Raw genomic sequence first — 21,710 nt, 5'->3', positions numbered from 1 at the left:
TATTCTAGTGATCACTATATATCAGTCCAAACAACCCTTATTGATGATTGGTTGTAAGTCAACCTTATAGACCAGCTATCCTAGTAGCATGGATACGAGCAGTCTAAGGCTAAGACTCTAGAGGGCGTGTTAAGCCAGCTGTTTTACCATCACATTACCCCTTGAACACCCAGTGAAAGGACACCACACAAGTTGTTATGAAAATAAACAGTGTATTTATTTATAACAAGACTACCCTGGCTCTTTATGAGACAGGGAGCTAAGCACACAACAAAACTCTTATAAAAATACTTAAGTTAGCACAGTATACACAAATGCCCGAGGGGCACGAAAAACCATATACTCTGAAAGTGGAATGCGAAATTACTAGCAGGTAAGTACAGGACTAATAGGCTTTGGAATCGCTAGGACCTGACTAGGGAATCGTTAGATTACTTCTAGGAGACCTAGGGGACTCGGTGCATAGTGTGCACTCTCACGCGGGATGCGGGACAAAGTCTATGGAAGCTAGTAAAGTTAAAGTTAGTGGTTACGGGCGAGCCCGACCTGGTAGGAAGAAAACGACAGTGGATCCTGACCCTTGGATAGTGAGGCTATGCTGGGGCACCGAAATGCCGAAGTTACCTAGCCCAGGGGCTACAGCTGCATAGGTCTCAAAAGACGTCGGGAATCCTCGTTGCCGGACCAGGAGCCTGGAAGAAAGATGCTGGCAGGCGACCAGTGAAGATAGTTCGAGTTGATCCAAGCCTGGATCTGGAAGATGGATGACACCTGAAAGCAGAGGGGACCAAGTTCGTGACTACTAGCCAGTAGTCAGTGGGTACCAGGAGGGCACCGGATGATAGTCACCTCGACTAGGTGAGTGGGCGACGCTGGCTCTGCAGATCTCACGGACCAGGAGGCGTTGTCGGCGACCAGGATGGAGAGGCGAGCTGTCCCACGATGGATGAAGCTGTCGGCGTCGAAGTTACCCAGGATTGGGCAACAAGCCTTGGCTAATTCAAGCCCACGCGGTGGACTCAAAATGGCGTCTTGAGTGGACCAGGAGGGTCCGGGGTGCTCCTCTTCGGGAAGGGAGCAAGGGCCAGTCTGGAGCAACCAGACCAGCAGCAGTGATGTCGTCGGGCGTCGTTCAGAAGGCCACAAGCCAGCGGGCTAGTAGCCAAACAACGCGGTGAGCAGCAAAAAGCAGAAGGGCCCCACGCAGATCGTGGAGATGCTGGGAGGCTGCACTTCGGTGCTGGAGCTGCTCAGGGTCGGGGCTTCTCGGACCCCAAAGCACTCACCAGGAAATTACTCGGCGGGCTTGCTGTGCAGAAGTCGTGCAGTCTTGCAGATGGCCGGTCCCTCGAGGTCTCGTCGCACCCACGGTTCTCAGCTGGGCTGTAGAGGTGGGTAGAGGTCAGAGGTGCCAGGGAAGCCGGTTCTCGTCGAGCTGGGCAGTCGGATTCCGGAGGAAGGACTTGCAGCAGACCGCAGTGTTCTTGTGATGGTGCCTGCGGATGCAGGGTGACTACTCCTTAGCCACAAGGGAGAAATCTTAGGAAGAAGTCTTGAGTTCCTTTCGTAGAAAGTAGTTTCAGGATTCAAAGATGATCTAATTTGGAAGGGGGCCAGTTCCTACCTTTATCTGGGAAAAGGGGGCTGGCACGCGACTAAGTCCTGCCCTATGGGTGGGACCAGGAGGGGGGTGGTTACACCCCTCTCCTTTGGCGGGCTTTCCCCAGGCCAGGGGCTGGAGTGCCCCTGGAACTGGTTTCAGCCGGCCTATGCACAGTGAGCACCGGGGTGCCACTTGCAGTCACCTTCCTCTGTAGCCCTGCCTACCTGGAATACACAAAACCCTGTCTGGGACGGTGCTGGCACCGCCCCTGGCAGGAAACCCTTTGTCCTTGCCTCCTGCTCTGGGAGGACTCCCAGCAGCAGGAGGGCAGACTTGTGTCTCGGTGGCAGCATCCATTTTGTGGATGCTAAGGCTCTGTCTGACTTTAACCGGGGTTACAGGTTACATACATGTCGTGTCCCTCTAGAAGGGTGGAATGCTAACCCCGTCGCCAGAATTGGCGAGGGGTTAGTATTCCAATTCGTATGACACCTTACTCGACATGTGTTGATAAAGCGATACCAGAGTTGGCATATAACCGCGAGGATTATAATGCACTTAAGAGTATATGGTATGCGATATCATGGAAACGGCTAAGGGATGGATCCCGAAAGCCGCAGACAGGCTCAGCTCATGCCAGAGCACCATCTCACACGATTCCAAGCACTCTGCCTTCAGGATTGTCAAGGCCTGCCATAGGAGTGACTGATAGGAGATCTGTGTGTCCATTTTTAGGGTTAGATATAGGTATACTATATCTAAAGCAAAGGGTGATTACACCACCTTGCCCAGCTGTCAAGCAGCCAGTTGTGTCAGATTTGGATGGCCAGCCAGGGGTGGCATAATACATGCTGCAGCCCCTGGTAGGCCCTGGGTACACCTATGCCCTGGGTACCTAAGGTACACTGTACAGGGACTGATAAGGTGACTCAGTATCCAATTTAGATATGTACCTAAGGTACATGGAATCCATTTTACAGAGAGAGCAGTAGGCCTGGGGTCCTGATTAGCAGGGCCCCAGGTCAACTAAGTCAGAAAACCAGCAAAACACCAGGCAAAAAGTTGGGGGCAACCATAGTCAGGGATCTGCCTTCCTACATAACCCCCCCCCCCAAACGAAAGGAGATAAGGCTATCCTTGCCAGGTAAGCCTATATTGCCTGAGTGGCCATATAAGGAAGTACCAGCACTGGCGTGGTTACCCCCTATCTCATGGTCCACTAAGCAATCCCTCACCCTAAGGGTATCTGAGGGTCTCCACCATAGGGAATCTCTACCTGTGGTGTGTTTTGTCAAAGGAAAAGGCTGGTGCTGAAATGGAGTACTGAAGTGAGGCTCCACTAATTTTGGGCTCAGCTTCCTCCAATCATTTTCCACCATAGAGGCCTTTCTTTCCAAGACTGAGTTGTTTTGGGCTCTCAGGGTCAACCTCTGGCTACCTACAGCTGGAAGTTGGGTCCCTCTGTTTGGCTTACTGGAGGGACAGGTCAGGTTTGGGGCCCTCAGGTCCCAGGTTTGGCTGTGCCCAACAGTGTCCATCTGTGGGAGGTCCCTAACTAAATTTAAGGGGGATCCCTCAGGAGTTGATTTTATTTTCACTTGGCTAGGACTACTAGCTTCAGTGCCCTTAATCTGCTGATTGGGGAATTCTTTTGGACAGTGGGCCCTTTGGGGTCCAACACTGGCCTCCCTGACCTCTACAGCCCTGGGCTGACTGAGGCAGGGTAGAGAGGGGCAGGTTACCTGCTCCAGACTGGGTCCCACCTTGGAAGGGTCCACTGACATCAGGGGTTCTGCCAGGCTAGGCCTGACTACCTCTGTGGCAGTTTCTTCACAAGGGGTCAGATCAGTTCCCTGAGGAGGCTGACCCTTTCCTAAAGTCTGGTGGGAGGGAGATTTCTCTTCCTCCTCAATGCTCTCTGTCTGAGTGGAGTGATCCATAGTTTCAGGCTTCACAACACTATCATCTGTCTGAGTTTGAGCTGTGGCCATCACAACTCTCCCAACCTTTTCAGGAGGGGGCTCAGTTTGGGTGTGGGCTGTGACCATCACAGCCTTGACAACCTGTTCAGGGAGGACATCTTGGACTGGGGCTGTGGCTATCACTGCCCCACTAACCTTACCATGGATGTTTACCATTTTAAAATGGGGTTCTTGCTCTACTTCAGCCCAGGCTGAGAGCTCTAAATCATTCCCCAGTAGGCAATCTACAGGCAAGTTTGGCGACACTGCCACTCTCTTGTGGCCAGTGACACCTCCCCAGCTGAGATTGACCACTGCCATGGGATGATCTCTCTGTACTCCATCAATATTGGTCACCTGGTATGTGGCACCAGGTAAAAGTTGCCTTGAGGGGACTAGACTCTCAGTCACCATAGTGATGCTAGCCCCTGTATCTCTATAGGCCTCAACTGTTATACCATTGATGAGGGGCTCCTGTCTGTACTTGCCCAAAGTGTTGGGACAAGTTGTGAAGTTGGCAAACCCCATGCCAGTCTCACAGACAAGAGTATCTAAGTTTGGGGACCTGGTTAGGCCAGAGTCCCCAGGAACTCCCAAAGTAAATGCACCCAAATTCTTGGGGGCACTCCCACCACCTGGGGGATTACTACTAGTAGTAACAGGAGGTTTGGGAATGTTACTTGGGGGTGTGTTCTCCTTATTGTTATTCTTTGGGCAACTGCTGTCAGTTTTCAAATGACCCACCTGTTTACAGGGATAACAATAAGGTTTCTTCTGGTTATTAGAAGGATTCTGGGACCCACCCCCCTCAGAGGATTTTTGGGGCCCTGATGTGGTTTGATCTGGAGATTTATTCCCACCCTTCTCTTGAGGCTTGGTTGATTCCTTTTTCTGGTCACCACCTTGGTTCTTGGGCCTAATCCTGGTTCTGACCCATTTGTCTGCCCTCTTACCCAATTCTTGTGGAGAGGTCAGATCAGAGTCTACCAGGTGCTGGTGTAATAACTGGTTCTGACAATTATTTAAGACTTGCTCTCTCATAATAAGATTATACAATCCTGTGAAGTCAGTAACCTTGCTACCCAGTAGCCAGCCTTCCAAAGCCTTAGTGGCACAATCAACAAAGTCAGACCAGTCCTGAGACTGAGTTTTCTGGGTGTCTCTGAACAGCAACCTGTACTGCTCAGTGGTTAAGCCAAACCCATCAACCAGTGCATTTTTCAGGACCTGGTAATTGTTAGCCTCCTCAACTCTAGTAGTGAGGAGCTTATCTCTACCTTTACCATCAAAGGAGAGCCACAGTATAGCTGCCCACTGACTTTGGGGAATGCACTGCACAGTGCAGGCCCTCTCCAAAGCAGCCATCCATTTCTGGATGTGTTCCCCTTGCTTAAAGGGCGGCACTATCTTAGTCAGGTGTTTAGTATCTAAACCCTTCTCTCTATCTCTTGGGAGATTGCTGCCACCAGTGGGAGCTAGCCCACTCATCTGCTGCTCTCTAGCAAAAGCAAGCTTTTCTTTGGCCAGGGCAAGCTCTTCCCTTTCAATCCTCAGAGCAGCCTGTCTCATTCTAGCTTCATGCTCTATTCTCTGAGGGGAAGTCACTCTCCTCTGTGGAGAGTATCTCCTCCTCTGGGAAGAGGCATTAGAGTGCAGAGATCTATTGGAGTCCATAGAAAGAGATCTATCTCTCCTAACTCCAAGGTTAGGCCCACTTCGGGTTAGTACTGGGGGGCCCCCAGATCCTAGCCCAAGTAAGTCTAAGTTGGCCCTGGTTAGCCTTCTGACTACCTCAAGACCTTTGTCTACCTCATCCCCAGAGAGTTCCTCTTGATCCTCCTCCTCAACTGCAGTAGCAGTGTTGGGGAGGTCTGGATCCCCAGAGGTTCCCTCTAAGGCCGGCATATTCTCATGTAACTGAGAAATCTTTCTGGCATCATATGTCTCTAAGAGACCTATCAGAAAGGGAATGGTGGGGTTAGACCCCTGCTTCAGTTTCCTGGAGGTACAGACTTGTCTCATCTCCTGAAAACTGAGAGCTGCATATCTTGAAGTGACCTGTGGAGGGTCAACACTGACCAGGGGAGTCTCAGTAGATTCTCCCTGGGTAGACATGCTTTTCTAGTGAGGTGTAAGTGGTGCACTTACCTACACTATATGTTTGCCTACTGATCCCTTGCTAGAGTTGTAGTTTAGGGTGTGCTAGGCCCTAGGAGCTACAACAGCTGGTTCAGTAGAACTCAGAGTATTCTAAGCTAAGTTATATGTACCTTTAGTACTTATGTGATCTTTCACAAGATATTCTTAGGATATGTGTGGTAAAACAACAGCAAGCTCAAATCCCAACCGCTGCTCACCAATGTGAGAAGTTGGCCTGATGTGCAGTGTTCACTATTCTAGTGATCACTATATATCAGTCCAAACAACCCTTATTGATGATTGGTTGTAAGTCAACCTTATAGACCAGCTATCCTAGTAGCATGGATACGAGCAGTCTAAGGCTAAGACTCTAGAGGGCGTGTTAAGCCAGCTGTTTTACCATCACATTACCCCTTGAACACCCAGTGAAAGGACACCACACAAGTTGTTATGAAAATAAACAGTGTATTTATTTATAACAAGACTACCCTGGCTCTTTATGAGACAGGGAGCTAAGCACACAACAAAACTCTTATAAAAATACTTAAGTTAGCACAGTATACACAAATGCCCGAGGGGCACGAAAAACCATATACTCTGAAAGTGGAATGCGAAATTACTAGCAGGTAAGTACAGGACTAATAGGCTTTGGAATCGCTAGGACCTGACTAGGGAATCGTTAGATTACTTCTAGGAGACCTAGGGGACTCGGGTGCAGAGTGTGCACTCTCACGCGGGATGCGGGACAAAGTCTATGGAAGCTAGTAAAGTTAAAGTTAGTGTTTACGGGCGAACCCGACCTGGTAGGAAGAAAACGACAGTGGATCCTGACCCTTGGATAGTGAGGCTATGCTGGGGCACCGAAATGCCGAAGTTACCTAGCCCAGGGGCTGCAGCTGCATAGGTCTCAAAAGACGTCGGGAATCCTCGTTGCCGGACCAGGAGCCTGGAAGAAAGATGCTGGCAGGCGACCAGTGAAGATAGTTCGAGTTGATCCAAGCCTGGATCTGGAAGATGGATGACACCTGAAAGCAGAGGGGACCAAGTTCGTGACTACTAGCCAGTAGTCAGTGGGCACCAGGAGGGCACCGGATGATAGTCACCTCGACTAGGTGAGTGGGCGACGCTGGCTCTGCAGATCTCACGGACCAGGAGGCGTTGTCGGCGACCAGGATGGAGAGGCGAGCTGTCCCACGATGGATGAAGCTGTCGGCGTCGAAGTTACCCAGGATTGGGCAACAAGCCTTGGCTAATTCAAGCCCACGCGGTGGACTCAAAATGGCGTCTTGAGTGGACCAGGAGGGTCCGGGGTGCTCCTCTTCGGGAAGGGAGCAAGGGCCAGTCTGGAGCAACCAGACCAGCAGCAGTGATGTCGTCGGGCGTCGTTCAGAAGGCCACAAGCCAGCGGGCTAGTAGCCAAACAACGCGGTGAGCAGCAAAAAGCAGAAGGGCCCCACGCAGATCGTGGAGATGCTGGGAGGCTGCACTTCGGTGCTGGAGCTGCTCAGGGTCGGGGCTTCTCGGACCCCAAAGCACTCACCAGGAAATTACTCGGCGGGCTTGCTGTGCAGAAGTCGTGCAGTCTTGCAGATGGCCGGTCCCTCGAGGTCTCGTCGCACCCACGGTTCTCAGCTGGGCTGTAGAGGTGGGTAGAGGTCAGAGGTGCCAGGGAAGCCGGTTCTCGTCGAGCTGGGCAGTCAGATTCCGGAGGAAGGACTTGCAGCAGACCGCAGTGTTCTTGTGATGGTGCCTGCGGATGCAGGGTGACTACTCCTTAGCCACAAGGGAGAAATCTTAGGAAGAAGTCTTGAGTTCCTTTCGTAGAAAGTAGTTTCAGGATTCAAAGATGATCTAATTTGGAAGGGGGCCAGTTCCTACCTTTATCTGGGAAAAGGGGGCTGGCACGCGACTAAGTCCTGCCCTATGGGTGGGACCAGGAGGGGGGTGGTTACACCCCTCTCCTTTGGCGGGCTTTCCCCAGGCCAGGGGCTGGAGTGCCCCTGGAACTGGTTTCAGCCGGCCTATGCACAGTGAGCACCGGGGTGCCACTTGCAGTCACCTTCCTCTGTAGCCCTGCCTACCTGGAATACACAAAACCCTGTCTGGGACGGTGCTGGCACCGCCCCTGGCAGGAAAACCTTTGTCCTTGCCTCCTGCTCTGGGAGGACTCCCAGCAGCAGGAGGGCAGACTTGTGTCTCGGTGGCAGCATCCATTTTGTGGATGCTAAGGCTCTGTCTGACTTTAACCGGGGTTACAGGTTACATACATGTTGTGTCCCTCTAGAAGGGTGGAATGCTAACCCCATCGCCAGAATTGGCGAGGGGTTAGTATTCCAATTCGTATGACACCTTACTCGACATGTGTTGATAAAGCGATACCAGAGTTGGCATATAACCGCGAGGATTATAATGCACTTAAGAGTATATGGTATGCGATATCATGGAAATGGCTAAGGGATGGATCCCGAAAGCCGCAGACAGGCTCAGCTCATGCCAGAGCACCATCTCACACGATTCCAAGCACTCTGCCTTCAGGATTGTCAAGGCCTGCCATAGGAGTGACTGATAGGAGATCTGTGTGTCCATTTTTAGGGTTAGATATAGGTATACTATATCTAAAGCAAAGGGTGATTACACCACCTTGCCCAGCTGTCAAGCAGCCAGTTGTGTCAGATTTGGATGGCCAGCCAGGGGTGGCATAATACATGCTGCAGCCCCTGGTAGGCCCTGGGTACACCTATGCCCTGGGTACCTAAGGTACACTGTACAGGGACTGATAAGGTGACTCCGTATCCAATTTAGATATGTACCTAAGGTACATGGAATCTATTTTACAGAGAGAGCAGTAGGCCTGGGGTCCTGATTAGCAGGGCCCCAGGTCAACTAAGTCAGAAAACCAGCAAAACACCAGGCAAAAAGTTGGGGGCAACCATAGTCAGGGATCTACCTTCCTACAGCCATTCATAATCTTTTTCTATATGGGTTCTTCGTTGCTTTGTAATGGCATAGTTTTGTCCTCATTCTGTGTACATAAATTAACCGAGGAAGTACTAGTGTTTTCTATTCCCTGTTGTAATGCTTCACTGTACCTTAGCTGTGGTACAGTTGTTACATGTCGAGCATTTGTTGGTATCGTAATGATGGATGGAGTTGGTGCAGTCGATGTGGCACCAGTTACCACTCTTTGAATTGTTTCGTGCTCTAATGTTTTATCAATTGATATTGTGACTTTAGCTCAGTAAGCCGAAAGACAAGATTTTTCATAACTTGGCCTGTTTACATCGGACGTATGAGCCCCGTTTAGATTCTCTTGATCTTTTTACTTTTTTGCTGATTTGTTAAATATTGGAAAGATCACATCGGCGCTAAATTAGCACCGATGCATCTTGCGATGTTAGTTTGATCTCGTTTCTCTCTTGAGTTTTCTTAGTGTTTTTTTAATCTCCTTTGGCTTAAATAAGGAGCGAAGCCCTCTTGATATCCATCAACTTGTGGTCCACCACAGGGGTATAACTTCTTTGGCTGTGATGATGTATTTACAACGTCTTTTCTTTGGATAGAGCTGTCATTTATTACGTTACTTGTTTCGTCTTTTGTTTCTATAGACCTCTCCCCCATATCTGGAAGGGCATTTTTATTGATGCAGTTTACTCCGCAGTTCCCAATGTCATAAAATATCCAACATACCTATCCAAGGCCTCAAAATTCAAGCACAATCTAATGAGGAAAAATCCGGACGTGCTGATCTCTGACCCCTCCTGTAACCTAGACAAAGGCATTATCGTAAATGACCTGATATTTTTCACCAGAAGAACGGCTAAGTGGCGCACTGTCATTACTAAGATGCTCAACATAAAAACTGTATGCAATATCCCACATGGCAAAAAACTATTGATCATGCCGTCGCCAAGACTCAGAGCAAACCTATGCATAACTATTTACAAGAACGGAATAGTGCTTATACAAGCAGCCAACAACGAATTAGAAAAGTTTGATAATATCTTCTTAACCTCTAAAGAATGGGTAGAGAACCCAAGAACCCAACAACACCGGACCCCTAAAGTAGACATCCTATACAACACAAGCACTACCACCAGCATACTTCCTGGAGACAGCATACTTCCTGAAGACCCTCAGGATTGACAACACTCAACGCTATTTGAAGACACAACTGGGACAGGAGGCACATTGGATAGGGAGGATACAGAGAGAACAGAAATATCTATAGTATATGCTAATACCGCCCCGGCGCTGGTGCAGAGGGAAGAATCGACGCCTCTCGCCCATGATGTGATGGCTCCTAAGAGTAAGCCACTCATTAAGAACCCAGGAATAAATGATATGGAAGACATGGAAGATACCACCCATCCCTTACCCCCCTCTACTACAGCACAAATGGCATCAAGGACTGTATGAAATGCTCTTCAGCCAAACGGGGTGTCAAGATCAAATGACACAGATAGCGCATCTCACAGCGCACATAGAGGAGGCGCATACAGAAAAAATGTATGACACAGAGAAAAGGAACTTAGGAAAAAGAACAGATCAAAAATACGGGAACGCAAACCGTGAGCCCCGAAAGGAGCGAATGAGCACTCCTAATACGTCAGTCCAGACCCGGAGAGAAATCAAAGAACTACAAGCACAAATTGACAATATGTCACAGGACATCCGTAGCGCACTGCAAGCAATGGAAAAGATGATGGAAATCACGGTAAGCACGCACTCCAAAGTCGAACACATCCGAAAATTAGTGCATAATTCCCAAGGAAAGAACAATGAGATGGCTATGCCATTATCAAATAGGCAGAATCGGCCAGACAAGAATCTTAGTTACTTGTCGGAAGAGGAAATCCTATCCTTACTCCGGATGTATGAGCCTACAGACCACAGTTGAGGGGAGGAAATTAGAACAGTCCCGATCGACGCGAATAGAACATCCAGACATAAGGAAAGAAAACCCAACCTTAACAATTTACAACAAGTCCAGCTATCCATCAACTTGTTGGAGCTGAACACTAGTAGCTCAGGGAAACCGTTGATATGCCTACTGCTCAACTGTCGGTACGCAGCAAAACATGCATCAGACATCGCTGCCCTTATCATTAGCCGGGAAATTGACCTAGCAATCCTGACAGAAACTTGACTTTCGGAATCCTCCTCTCCATTCATGGACCTTCTAGTGCCCCCGCAATACAACATTGGGAGATTAGATAGACTAATAAACACAGGAGGCGGTATAGCCTGCATCCACTGAGCGGATATAGAGCTCAACATAATTCAATCCGACCCACTCAAATCCTGTGAATATCTAGGTCTCAATATACGATCGACAGACAATCAAAGGTGCAACTTGCATGCGCTGTACCACCCTCCAGGTAATAATGCGACCTTCATAGAACAGTTAATGGAGATCATCACGGCTAACTCTAACGATCACTCTAACAACATATTCCTATGTGATTTTAACCTACACTGGGACGACAATAAGGACAAACAGGTTAACTCTCTTAAAGACTTTTTAACTGAGCTAACTCTTACCCAAGCCTGCACACAGCCAACACACTCCAAAGGAGCAACACTAGACTGGATAATTACGAGAAACAAGAATGTCTCAATCCATTCAGTTGTTCCGTGCAACTGGTCGGATCACCATGCTATAACCTTCCTTATACTCACCTTGAAAAGGAACAAGACCACACAAGCTATTAAACTCAAAAAGTGGACCCGGGACACTAAAGACTCGAATATTGAGCTACTGGTAGAAAGTTGTGAGAAGGAACTGAATCTGCCTGACAATCTGCAGAATATGAATGAGCGAACGGATCACTACACTATGTCAGTAACAAATATAGTCAACTCTACCATGCCAAAACAACTGAAAAGAGTCACAGAAAAGGATACATATCCATGGTTTAATGGGATGCTGAACGAAGAGAGATGGAAACTAAGACAAGCTGAAAGAAAATGGAGACAGCACCCATCATCCCCATAGCTAAAATCGCTCAGAAAAATCAGAAACGAATACAACAAGAAGATCCTCAATTCCCTAAAAGATTTTATTAGATCGTAACTAGATAACGCGAAAAACAGACCACGGAAACTATTCGAGATATTAAAGCAGCAATCCATTAAGTTGGCCAAATCTGCCCAAGAAACTACTTAAACTTATCTGAGTTGTGAAGAATTCTCAACTTTCTTCACCGATAAGGCCAACACGCTTGAAAGAGAGCTCAGGTCTGCAGCTGACAACATGCCCAACCAAACACAAATACTGAACAATACCAGCCCGACAATTGACCATCAGAGGGCAAAGAACAAAGCACAGTGGGATACCTTCGAGCTATACGACCAGATTACCATCGCCAAAACGCTCTCGGATATCAAACCTAATTCCCTCTATTATGACCTACTCCCCTCTGAATGTCTACAAAAAATCAGCCATATCGTCTTCCCAATATGGACTAGAATAATAAATGCCTCACTATCTCAAGGGATCCTTCCGTAATGCCTAAAAACAGGTCAAGTCATCCCCATCATCAAAAAACCTACAGCAGACCCAGCAGATCCTAATAACTTTTGCCCAATTACCAATATACCATTTTTATTTTGAAAGTTTTATATAGCGCGGACAAGATCTTTGCAGATATCAGAGCGCTTTACAAAAACAGGGGGTAAAGAAACAAGGGAGTGATTAACAGACTTTTGAGCAAAGAATAGTTGTAGGTACAAGATGAATAGCAAAATAGGGTAGGTACATGGGGGGGCATAATAATCAACTAAAACCAATGATACAAATCGACAAACAGACAAAACAATAGTGCAGAGTCTCAAATAGATCCAAAGTACAAGTTCAGGTGAATTTAGTCATGAGGATAGCTTTTACTTATTTCTTAAAGAATGTAGTGGAGGAGATAAGTCTGGTTTCTGGAGGGAGTGAGTTCCAGATCCAGGGTGCCATTCCTGAAAAGGAGCGTTTATATGTTTTTTCCTTCCGGAATCTACGAGGTTTCAGAAGAAGATACTTTGTGCTTCTAGTGGTTCTTGTGCCACCAGATATTGTCAGCTTCTGAGTGAGGTAGCCGGGTGAGTTGTTGTGTACAGCTCTGTGCGTCATGCAGGCAATTTTCAGATGTATTCTGGCTTCAAAAGGTAGCCAGTTCAAGGATTTTAGGTCAGGGGAAATATGTGAGTGTTTTTTTGATCCAGTGATGAGTCTCGCTGCAGCGATCAAAGAGGCTCTCAGGGGTGCAGTTGTAGATAGAGGGAGTCCGCAAAGGGCGACGCTACCGTAGTCTATGCGAGGAATGACTAGGGCTTGTACTGCAGTTTGGAAGTCCTTGGCTGGTAGGAAGGGTTTAAGTTTCCTCTGGGTATTGATTTGGAAATTTGCTCCCTTAGTTGCCTTGCTGATATGCTGCTGCATATTGAGGTTGGCGTCAAGTGTAATGCCTAGGGATTTCGCTGAGTCCACGATGGTAGGTTGGACATTGAGTGCAGTTAGGTGCTTAAGCCAAGTTTGAGTGGTGGAGATTTTCGAGGGAGGTGAGATCAGAAGGAACTCAGTTTTCAGAGCATTGAGTTTGAGGTGATTATCGGCAAGCCATGATTGGGTGTTTCTGAGCGTTGAGTTCAGAAGTTTGATGTCTTTGGGGGATTGTTGCCATTACTTGCCAAAATAATTGAGAAATATGTGCAAAATCAACTGAGCCAACACATCGCTAATTTCATGTTACTGGGCGACTGCCAGTCGCGATTCAGAACAGGCCACAGCACAGAAACAGCGATCCTACATATTGTCGATGATGCGTAACAGGCCTTAGATCTCAATCGAACATGTCTACTAGTCCTTCTCGAACTGTTGTCTGCGTTCGACACGGTAAATCATTGAAAATTAATAGCCAGGCTTCATGACAGGATGGGACTGTCAGGAAATGTGCTGAAATGGTTTGAATCCTTCCTTCAGAATAGAACGCAAAGATTTCTGGTCAACCGAACGCTATCCCCATCATGCCCTAACTCAATTGGAGTTCCTCAAGGCTCTACATTATCTCCATCACTTTTCAACCTTTATGTCGAACCCCTTACAGAAATTCTCCGAGACGCAAACATATCCTATCACATGTACGCAGACGACACGCAGATCTACATAAAGATCGCATCCCTGGAAGACATCAAGATAATGAATGAGGCACTAAGAGTGTCACTTTTCTGGCTAACTACCAATCATCTGAAACTAAATGCACAAAAAACGGAATTCCTATTCATTTCACCACCAAAGAACCACACAGAAGTGCATGAGTGGACCAAACTGATCACAGCACTAAACTGCACCCCTACTCTAGTGGATTCAGCGAAATCGCTAGGAATCACGCTAGATAAGAACCTAGACATGAAAGCCCACATCAAATCAATGACAAAAAGTGCCCGTTTTCACCTGAACTACATTAGGAGAGTGAAACCATTCATTTCTACGGCAGATCTCAAACTGGCAGTACAATCATTAGTTATCTCAAGGATTGAATATGGATGCACGACCTTGGCAGGTCTACCAAAAATGTCCACATCTCCACTAAAAGCATGCCTTAATACAGCTGCAAGACTCATCACCGGAACGAGGAAATTCGATCATATCTCCCCACACCTGAAATCGTTAAACTGGCTACCGTATGAAGCCAGAATCCAACTGAAGATGGCATGTATCACCCACAAAGCGCTCCACTACAAAACACCAAGATACCTGGCCCAGAAGATTGAGCTATTTGGAGGCTGCAGACCAGCCAGGAGTGCCAAGGAGCTGCTGCTGAGACCACCTATGTTCCTGAAGAAGAAAACGTATAACAGAGCATTCTCCGGAGCCGCCCGCAGAATTTAGAACTCACGCCCCTCAAATATTAGAAAAATTCCAAATACTGCAACATTCAAGAGGGAAGCTAAGATCTTCCTAATGAGTAAGTTCCTCAAATAGGCAAGACAGGACATCACCACCACCTGGACATAGATGTTTCCAAAATAGAACAACAAATGGAAGTGAAGAGAAAGTCATATGCTATATAGGGGATAACATGTCCAACAACTTCCATTGAAACCTTTAACCGCATGCGTGCGGGCGGAATTCCGCCCGTACGCTGGGTTTTTAAAAAGCGCACTTTACGTGACGAGCTGGGCTCGTCATGAGCGTGCGAGGAGGCTACGCCATGACGAGCCCAGCTCGTCATGAGCGTCGAAAGGGTTAAGATAGACATTTACAGGAATTATACAGATATATGTCATTTCCGAACCTACCTCTTACTTTGTGAAACATTTAATGTATAGCTTTATATCAAAACTACCTCATACCACTGAATTGCCATGCCATATAAGATGTATGTCGAACCTACCTCATGTAAATGTGAAGCGCTTCGATACCCAAGGGTCACGTTCGCGCTATATAAAACTCTCTAAATAAATAAAATAAATTCATATGCTCTAGATGTTTTACAGCTTTAATTAGTTCAACCATGTCCTGTTTGATTGATGACAATATTGCGGAGTTATCCTTTATTGATATTATTTCTGCCGCCATTTGTCTATAATAATCGACCTGTTCTGTTAATAGCTTCAATTGTGTTGTTCAAATTTCCGACATTTGAGTCAATGTACTCCTTTTTGCAGATGATTGTGCAACTTGGGACATGGATGGCCTTGTGGATAAACTTGTGTCCCAAGTTGCTTTGTCATTTACTCTAAAGCCATGATCAGCCGTGCTCCCCTTTATCCCGAAACATTTCTTAATTGACTGCTGTTTCATTGCTGGTGAATCTATTAAAACCATTCTATCATGGGGTAACTTTCTTGAAGTATCCTTTATATCTCCAGATGTGTCACAGGCAGAGCTCTTCTCCATGCCTCTCTTTTTTGATGTGGCTCCACTGTGTCTTCCTTGATTTGACGCCCTGGTTAAAGCAGTTGTGCTTGTCTCTCTCCTCATATCACTTCCTAAGCAGTATTCCTTGGTCATAACTTTTCTGGGGTGTCTCGCTTTTCCTTGAGACTCTAGAGTCTTTCTGCTTATATTTTGCTTCTTCTGAGCAAAGGTTATTGCTGATCTCTTTTTCATCTTCAGCTTACCCCCCTATATTGTACCTATATAATATATATATTGCAATATAAAGGGGCTAAGATTAGTAACAGGACCCGCCTTCTCTGGTGATTACTCTACTGCCACCGCTTAAGTTCAGCTGAAGTTCCGTGCAAATAAGTGAATAGGTGCCACTGTGTGCACAGATACAGAACTGTGCTCTAAATGGACACTCTAACTGGCTGTCTGGGTTACTCGGCCGCCCCTTGCACCATTGTGTTGTGATATTAGTTTGGTAGGTGCCTGTGTTAAAATTATGTGTTTTTTTTGTTTCCACATCAGTCCGATTTGACGTTGAGCAAGAAGCTGAAGTTAAAGAAAGAGAATCCCGACCTACTGGAACTCTGCCATTTGGTGCCAATGGAGGTCATGAACCTAAGTATGTATGGATTGACATCTGTTGCAAGTTCTTAAGCCCGATATCAAGTACTTTTGCTTAGAATCTAAAAAAAGGCAATGGCAGTGTGTGTGAGGTGGGGGGCTCCAGGAGAGTTTTGTAACAGGTCTTGAATTTGTCAGTTTTGCAAAATGTGTGTCAACATTTTGGCAGTGAAAAAGTGCAGCAAAATTCTGATATACTGATTTTTCTTTTGATTTTGCAGCTTTAGGTCATTCGTTTTACTATAGAGTAATATGACAGAGGACTTGCACTACAGAATGTAATATACTGATGTGTAGACATAAGTAAAGCTGGCGGAAGCGACGTGTTCGGCAGACTAGATACATATTTTTAGAGGAACTATAGCTAACTTTCTCCTGGTATCCTGCCTTTGTCTATCCAGCTGGGAAAGGCTACGGCCCGCAGCATTCAGATGATTATTCTGCCTTTGCGAAGTGGCTGCGATGTTATTATGTCGCCGGGATGAAGTCGCTGCGGGACAGCAATGGCAGAACCATCTGGTTCCAGGTAAGGTCCAGGTTGGGATTTGCCCCTTGACTGAATCCCTGATGTCCCCAACCTCTCTCCCCTCCCCCTCTCCCCTCCCCCTCCCCTCCCGCCATCTCCCAATGATCCTCCTCAGATTCATGAATTGTGACTTTTAGTGTGGGGAGTGTAATCACAACTCTGCAGTCAGTTTACTAGGATGCAGGTTACTAAAGCAGCCTAAGTGGTCCACAAGGTTCCATAGTTCTTCATAATTTTCCTCATCTTGATTTTCCATCTACCACATTTTTATGACATCTTCACATGTAAAAAAACCAGAAAGGAGCAGTAACTATCTCATTTGTCAAACGCTTTCTACTTCACATGGCTTTCCAAGGGAAACTAATCCTGCTTGCTTATTGTCCTTGTTTTAAAATTTTCAAGAGCTGTCGTATCGTATCGTATCGTAAGGGGTGCTTATAAAGCGCACTGACACCATGGGTTTCCTGGCGCTGGTCAGAAGTGAAGGGGGACAGAGAGACTAACCGGATTGGGGGAAAAGCCAAGTTTTTAGAGATTTACGAAAAAGAGTCAAAGAATTAGAAGTTTTAAGAGAAAGAGGGAAAGAGTTCCAGAGCTTGGGGGCCAGGTAGGCAAATCTCCGGCCTCCAGATCTGCAGAGCTTATAAGAGGGGACAGTCAAGAAGTGGAGGTGAGAGGATCTCAAGTTGCGGGATGGACAATAGGGTCTGATGAGGGATTTCACAAAGGCAGGGCAGGGGCCAGCTAATGACTTAAAGGTGAGGCAGCCGATCTTGAAGGCTGCCCTAGAGATGACAGGGAGCCAGTGGAGTTTGACAAGGAGGGGCCTGGCGGATTGCCACTTCGGAATCCCTAAGGCCAATCTCGCCGCCTGATTTTGGACCACTTGCAGTCTAGCCATCGATGTTTTAGGCAGACCATGGTAGATCGCATTAGAAAAATCTAGGCGGGAGAGGACGAGGGCCATGATAACCTGCAGGAGGGCATCAGGTGTAAGGAGGTATGCCACTTTCCTGATCCTGCGCAGTTGGTAGATACAGGACGAGACCACGGTCCCCACCTGCGGCCCTAGGCATAAGGCGGAATCAATGGTGACCCCCAGACTCTTCACCGAAGCTACCGGGGTGGGAGAGGGGCCCAGTTTCGCCGGCCAGAATTGAGGCCCCCAAAAGGTGGCGCTCCTACCGGGAAGGAGGAGCTCCGTCTTACCGGGGTTCAACTTTAACTGGTTGTGGCCCATCCACTGGAGAATGTGGGACATGACTGCCTGAAAGTTGGGGATAGCAGAGGGGGAGTTGAGAGAAAAGATGAGTTGCAGGTCGTCCGCGTAATTAAATACGGTAACGTCCCACTGCCTCAAAGAAAAGAGAAGGGGGCGAAGATAGAGGTTAAAAAGAAGAGGGGACAAAGAAGAACCCTGGGGAACCCCACAGAGCGAGTGCTCTCTAGGAGCCCTGAAGGCGCCCAGACTGAGGGTCTGAGACCTGCCAGTCAGGAAGGATCTGACCCAGGCCAACGCCAGGCCCTGGATGCCAGCCTGCTCGACACGGCGGAGAAGGATGTTATGATCCACCGTGTCGAAGGCGGCTGACAGGTCTAGTAGTACCAGGGCCTGGGGGGCACCCTTGTCAACACCGTCTCTCAGGGCATCCAGCACGGCCAAGATCACTGTCTCCGTAGAGTGGCTGGGTCTGAAGCCCGCCTGATTGACCTCGAGAAAGTTGGAACTCTCGATGAACTGTGAGAGACAGGTGGTGACGTGGGCTTCCAGGATTTTTGAGAAGAAAGGTAAGAGGGAGATAGGACGGTAGTTAGCCGGGACAGCGGGGTCAGCCCCCGGCTTCTTCAGGAGGGGCACCAACACCGCCTCCTTAAAGGAGCCCGGCACCGTACCAGAGTAGAGAGAAGAATTTAGCAGAGGGAGAATGCAGTCAGGTAGAGAGTGGCAGATGTCCCGGAGTATAGAGGGGGGGCAGCAGTCATCTGGAGATCCCGACTTAATGCGGGTAGCAAGAGTGGCCAAGGAAGATGAGTCTAGAAGAGGAAATTGTGTAAAAGAGGAAGTATTGTGAGGGGGGGAAACGGATCCAGCGCCAGGAGACATAACAGGGATGGTGTCCTTAATCAATACGATTTTTTCGATGAAAAAAGTACTAAGGGTGTTACATGCTTCCTGTGTGGGGGCCTGGGTAGGGAGCGTCCTGGAGTCGGAGGTAAATTCATTAAGAACCTTAAAAATTTCCTTAGACTGGCAAGGGGCAGATAGGATTTTACCTGAGGCATACGTTTTTTTGGCAGCCAAGATGGCAAGTTTATACCTATTGCGGGCAGCCACATAGGCGTCTCTGCTAGAAGGGCAGTAGTCCCTCCTCCACTTGCGCTCAAGCTGGCGGAGTTCCAAGTGGAGAGCTTTTAGGTGGGGGGTAAACCATTTATGGGAATTGCTGTGCCGGGATTGGGGGAACTTAGTGAGGGGGGCAAAGATGTCACTGGCTGTGGTAAGCCAGTCTGCCACAAGCCCATGGAGCTCGTCGGTGCCAGTGTCATTGGGTAACAGGGGATAAGTTTGGGACAAATGAGCCAATAGTTTGGAGGAATCGACAGCCTTCCACTTGCGAGCCGAGCCGCCCTCCCGTGGGGGGACCTTGATCTGGCCAACCGCCGAAAATGTGGTGTCGATCAGATAGTGGTCTGACCACACACAGGGTGTTATTAATGGGCGAGAGGACGTGACTCCATGGGTCCAAATATGATCGAGGATGTGGCCACCCTTATGGGTGGCGGACCTGACAAGTTGGATAAAATTCAGGCTCGTAAGACCCTCGAACAATTCGGAGGCATGAGGGCCAGCGTCCTCGTGCTGAAACCAGTAATTAAAGTCACCGATGATGACAGTACGGGGGGAGCTGGTAGCAATGTTGGTCAGCTGATCAATAAAGGAAGAGGGGAAAGACGGCATAGAGTGGGGGGGGCGGTATAGTAGCACAAGAGTGACTGCACCTACCTTAGTCCCCAGGCTGAGGACCAGGGTATCTACTTCCGGTAGGGTCATGGCCGCAGAGGCAATGATCTTAAGATCCTTGCGTATTACCGCCGCCACCCCTCCCCCGATGCGACCCCCTAATCGATTAGAGTTCAGCAGGAAATAGTCGGGGGGTAGCGCGGCCAAGATGTCTGGGAGAGAGTCGTCGGTAAGCCAAGCCTCTGATAACAATAGGACATCGGGACTTTCAGACATGAGTAAGTACAGGATGTCAACTTTGTGCTTGACCATTGAACGAGTGTTTAGGTAGAGAACCCGAATTAACGACTCGATAGGAGCCAGAGCGGGAAGTGATGGAGTCGGCGCAAGAATAGGGGTAGAAATGCCTGCAATGCCGAGTGAGGTGATGCGAGCCCAGGTGTCGGGGGAGAGAGGGCTGGCCGAGGCATGTAGGCACTTGAGGGCAGGGGACGAGTAAGATATAGAAGAAACAGCGTCCCTAGCCCCTGGTCCCGTCCGGCCGCGGACGGGCGCAGACGGGCTTAACTCAGGCGCAACTCCGGCGCGCCTACGTCGCGCCCGCTGCGCTCGTCCGCTGCGCTGACACATGAGGGCCGTTTAAATAGGGGCGGAACGAGGGTGGAGTGTCAGGGCTCCACTCCAAAGGAACAAGCCCAATCTAAGATGGCGCCCGCGAGCGCTGGGAACCGGTGGTTCCAGGCAGCCCCCAGCCAGCAGCTCAACCTTCAGAAAGAGAGATTTCAGGGGGTAGTTGCCTGCATAACAAAAGGGATAACTGAACACAGTACCAATGAATAAAGAACTTCTGAGCAGCAATCTCGGCTTATCAGCTGCAGTACACTTCTGCAGACAATACGTGCTGCTTTGGAAGTGACTTGACACTATATTTTTTTTATTCAGTTTGTTGGAACCAGACAGTAATGGTGAGAGTCTCCACCCCCTCCTATGCGTCACTTGCCCTCCTCCCCTGTTTGTCCTCTGCATGCATCACCCTTCAGCTTCATTTATAACATGGTGGGTTTCAATTTGTTTGTAAAGTTTATAAATGCCTGTGTTTTTGTTCTTTTCTATACGACGTCTGTATAGAACATGTCAGAGGGCCAGTTTTAAGAGATGAGGGTGTTACAGAACTCAGAGTTTGGTCCAGAGCTGTTTTGAAAGACTCGGAGCAAAATCATGGTTGGAAACGCTTACCTATCCATGACTATGGGGCCGACCTTATTATCAATAGTGTTTTAATAAAACCAGGTCCGGTATCCTTGCGATCCATCTTCAATATTGCATATCCAACAAGATTGTGATGTACAAATAAGGCCAATTCCACCTTTTATGCTGGAGTTTAATATAGTTTGTGTTGAATATATTTAAGAATTAAGACTAACCTAGTAATAGCTATCATTTTAGTGATAAAGCTCCACCTTCAGAATACAAACTCAGAGACACCTGCCAAGAGTTACATTTTTTCATTAATTATTTAGTTAGTAGCTGCTGTTCACTGTGTAAGAATAAAGGAATACTATCAGCGGCTGAATACTGGTTATTTTGAGTGCAGTGAAAGGAAATAGGTTCAGAGCTCATTATTGAGGCGAGCATAGAAATTTTCTGGGATAAAATTCTCATCACTTTTGTTCTGTAATTTGTGTCTAATATATACATTTTAAAAATAAAAAAAATACTATTTCATTATGTTGTCATAATACTTGATAAAATATGCATTTTCAAAGTATATATTTTCCTTTATCTTAGAATTAGCCTGCTCCAGTTGAGGAAATAATAATCTAATTTTGTTAATATTATATCTTAAGTTCTTACTAATGCTTTGTAAATTGTTATATAGAAGAATACATTGGTAAATAAATCCATTCTGCTCCTGTATGGCAGTCCAACCCTTGAAGTATGAAGAGAAGCAGTATTTGATGATTAGGAAAATGTCAGCCTTATTCCGTTTAATTTTCTGACCTGAAAAGTTTCTGCAT

At 47.5% G+C, this 21,710-nt stretch overlaps 1 protein-coding gene across 2 annotated transcripts in view; it reads left to right on the top strand.

The window, feature by feature from the left end:
* NEIL1 (nei like DNA glycosylase 1) overlaps nucleotides 1-21,710 on the top strand; it is a 206,312-nt gene that overhangs the window by 97,988 nt on the left and 86,614 nt on the right. For both annotated transcript variants that reach the window (XM_078685101.1, XM_078685100.1), the window contains exons 5-6: nucleotides 16,106-16,202; nucleotides 16,606-16,730. In XM_078685101.1, the coding sequence (XP_078541227.1) occupies nucleotides 16,106-16,202; nucleotides 16,606-16,730 (222 nt within the window). The remainder of the gene's footprint in view (nucleotides 1-16,105; nucleotides 16,203-16,605; nucleotides 16,731-21,710) is intronic.

This window comes from Lissotriton helveticus, chromosome 3_2 (assembly GCF_964261635.1).
Source record: "Lissotriton helveticus chromosome 3_2, aLisHel1.1, whole genome shotgun sequence".
NCBI classification, from domain to species: domain Eukaryota; kingdom Metazoa; phylum Chordata; class Amphibia; order Caudata; family Salamandridae; genus Lissotriton; species Lissotriton helveticus.
This window is presented reverse-complemented; position numbering and strand designations above follow the sequence as displayed.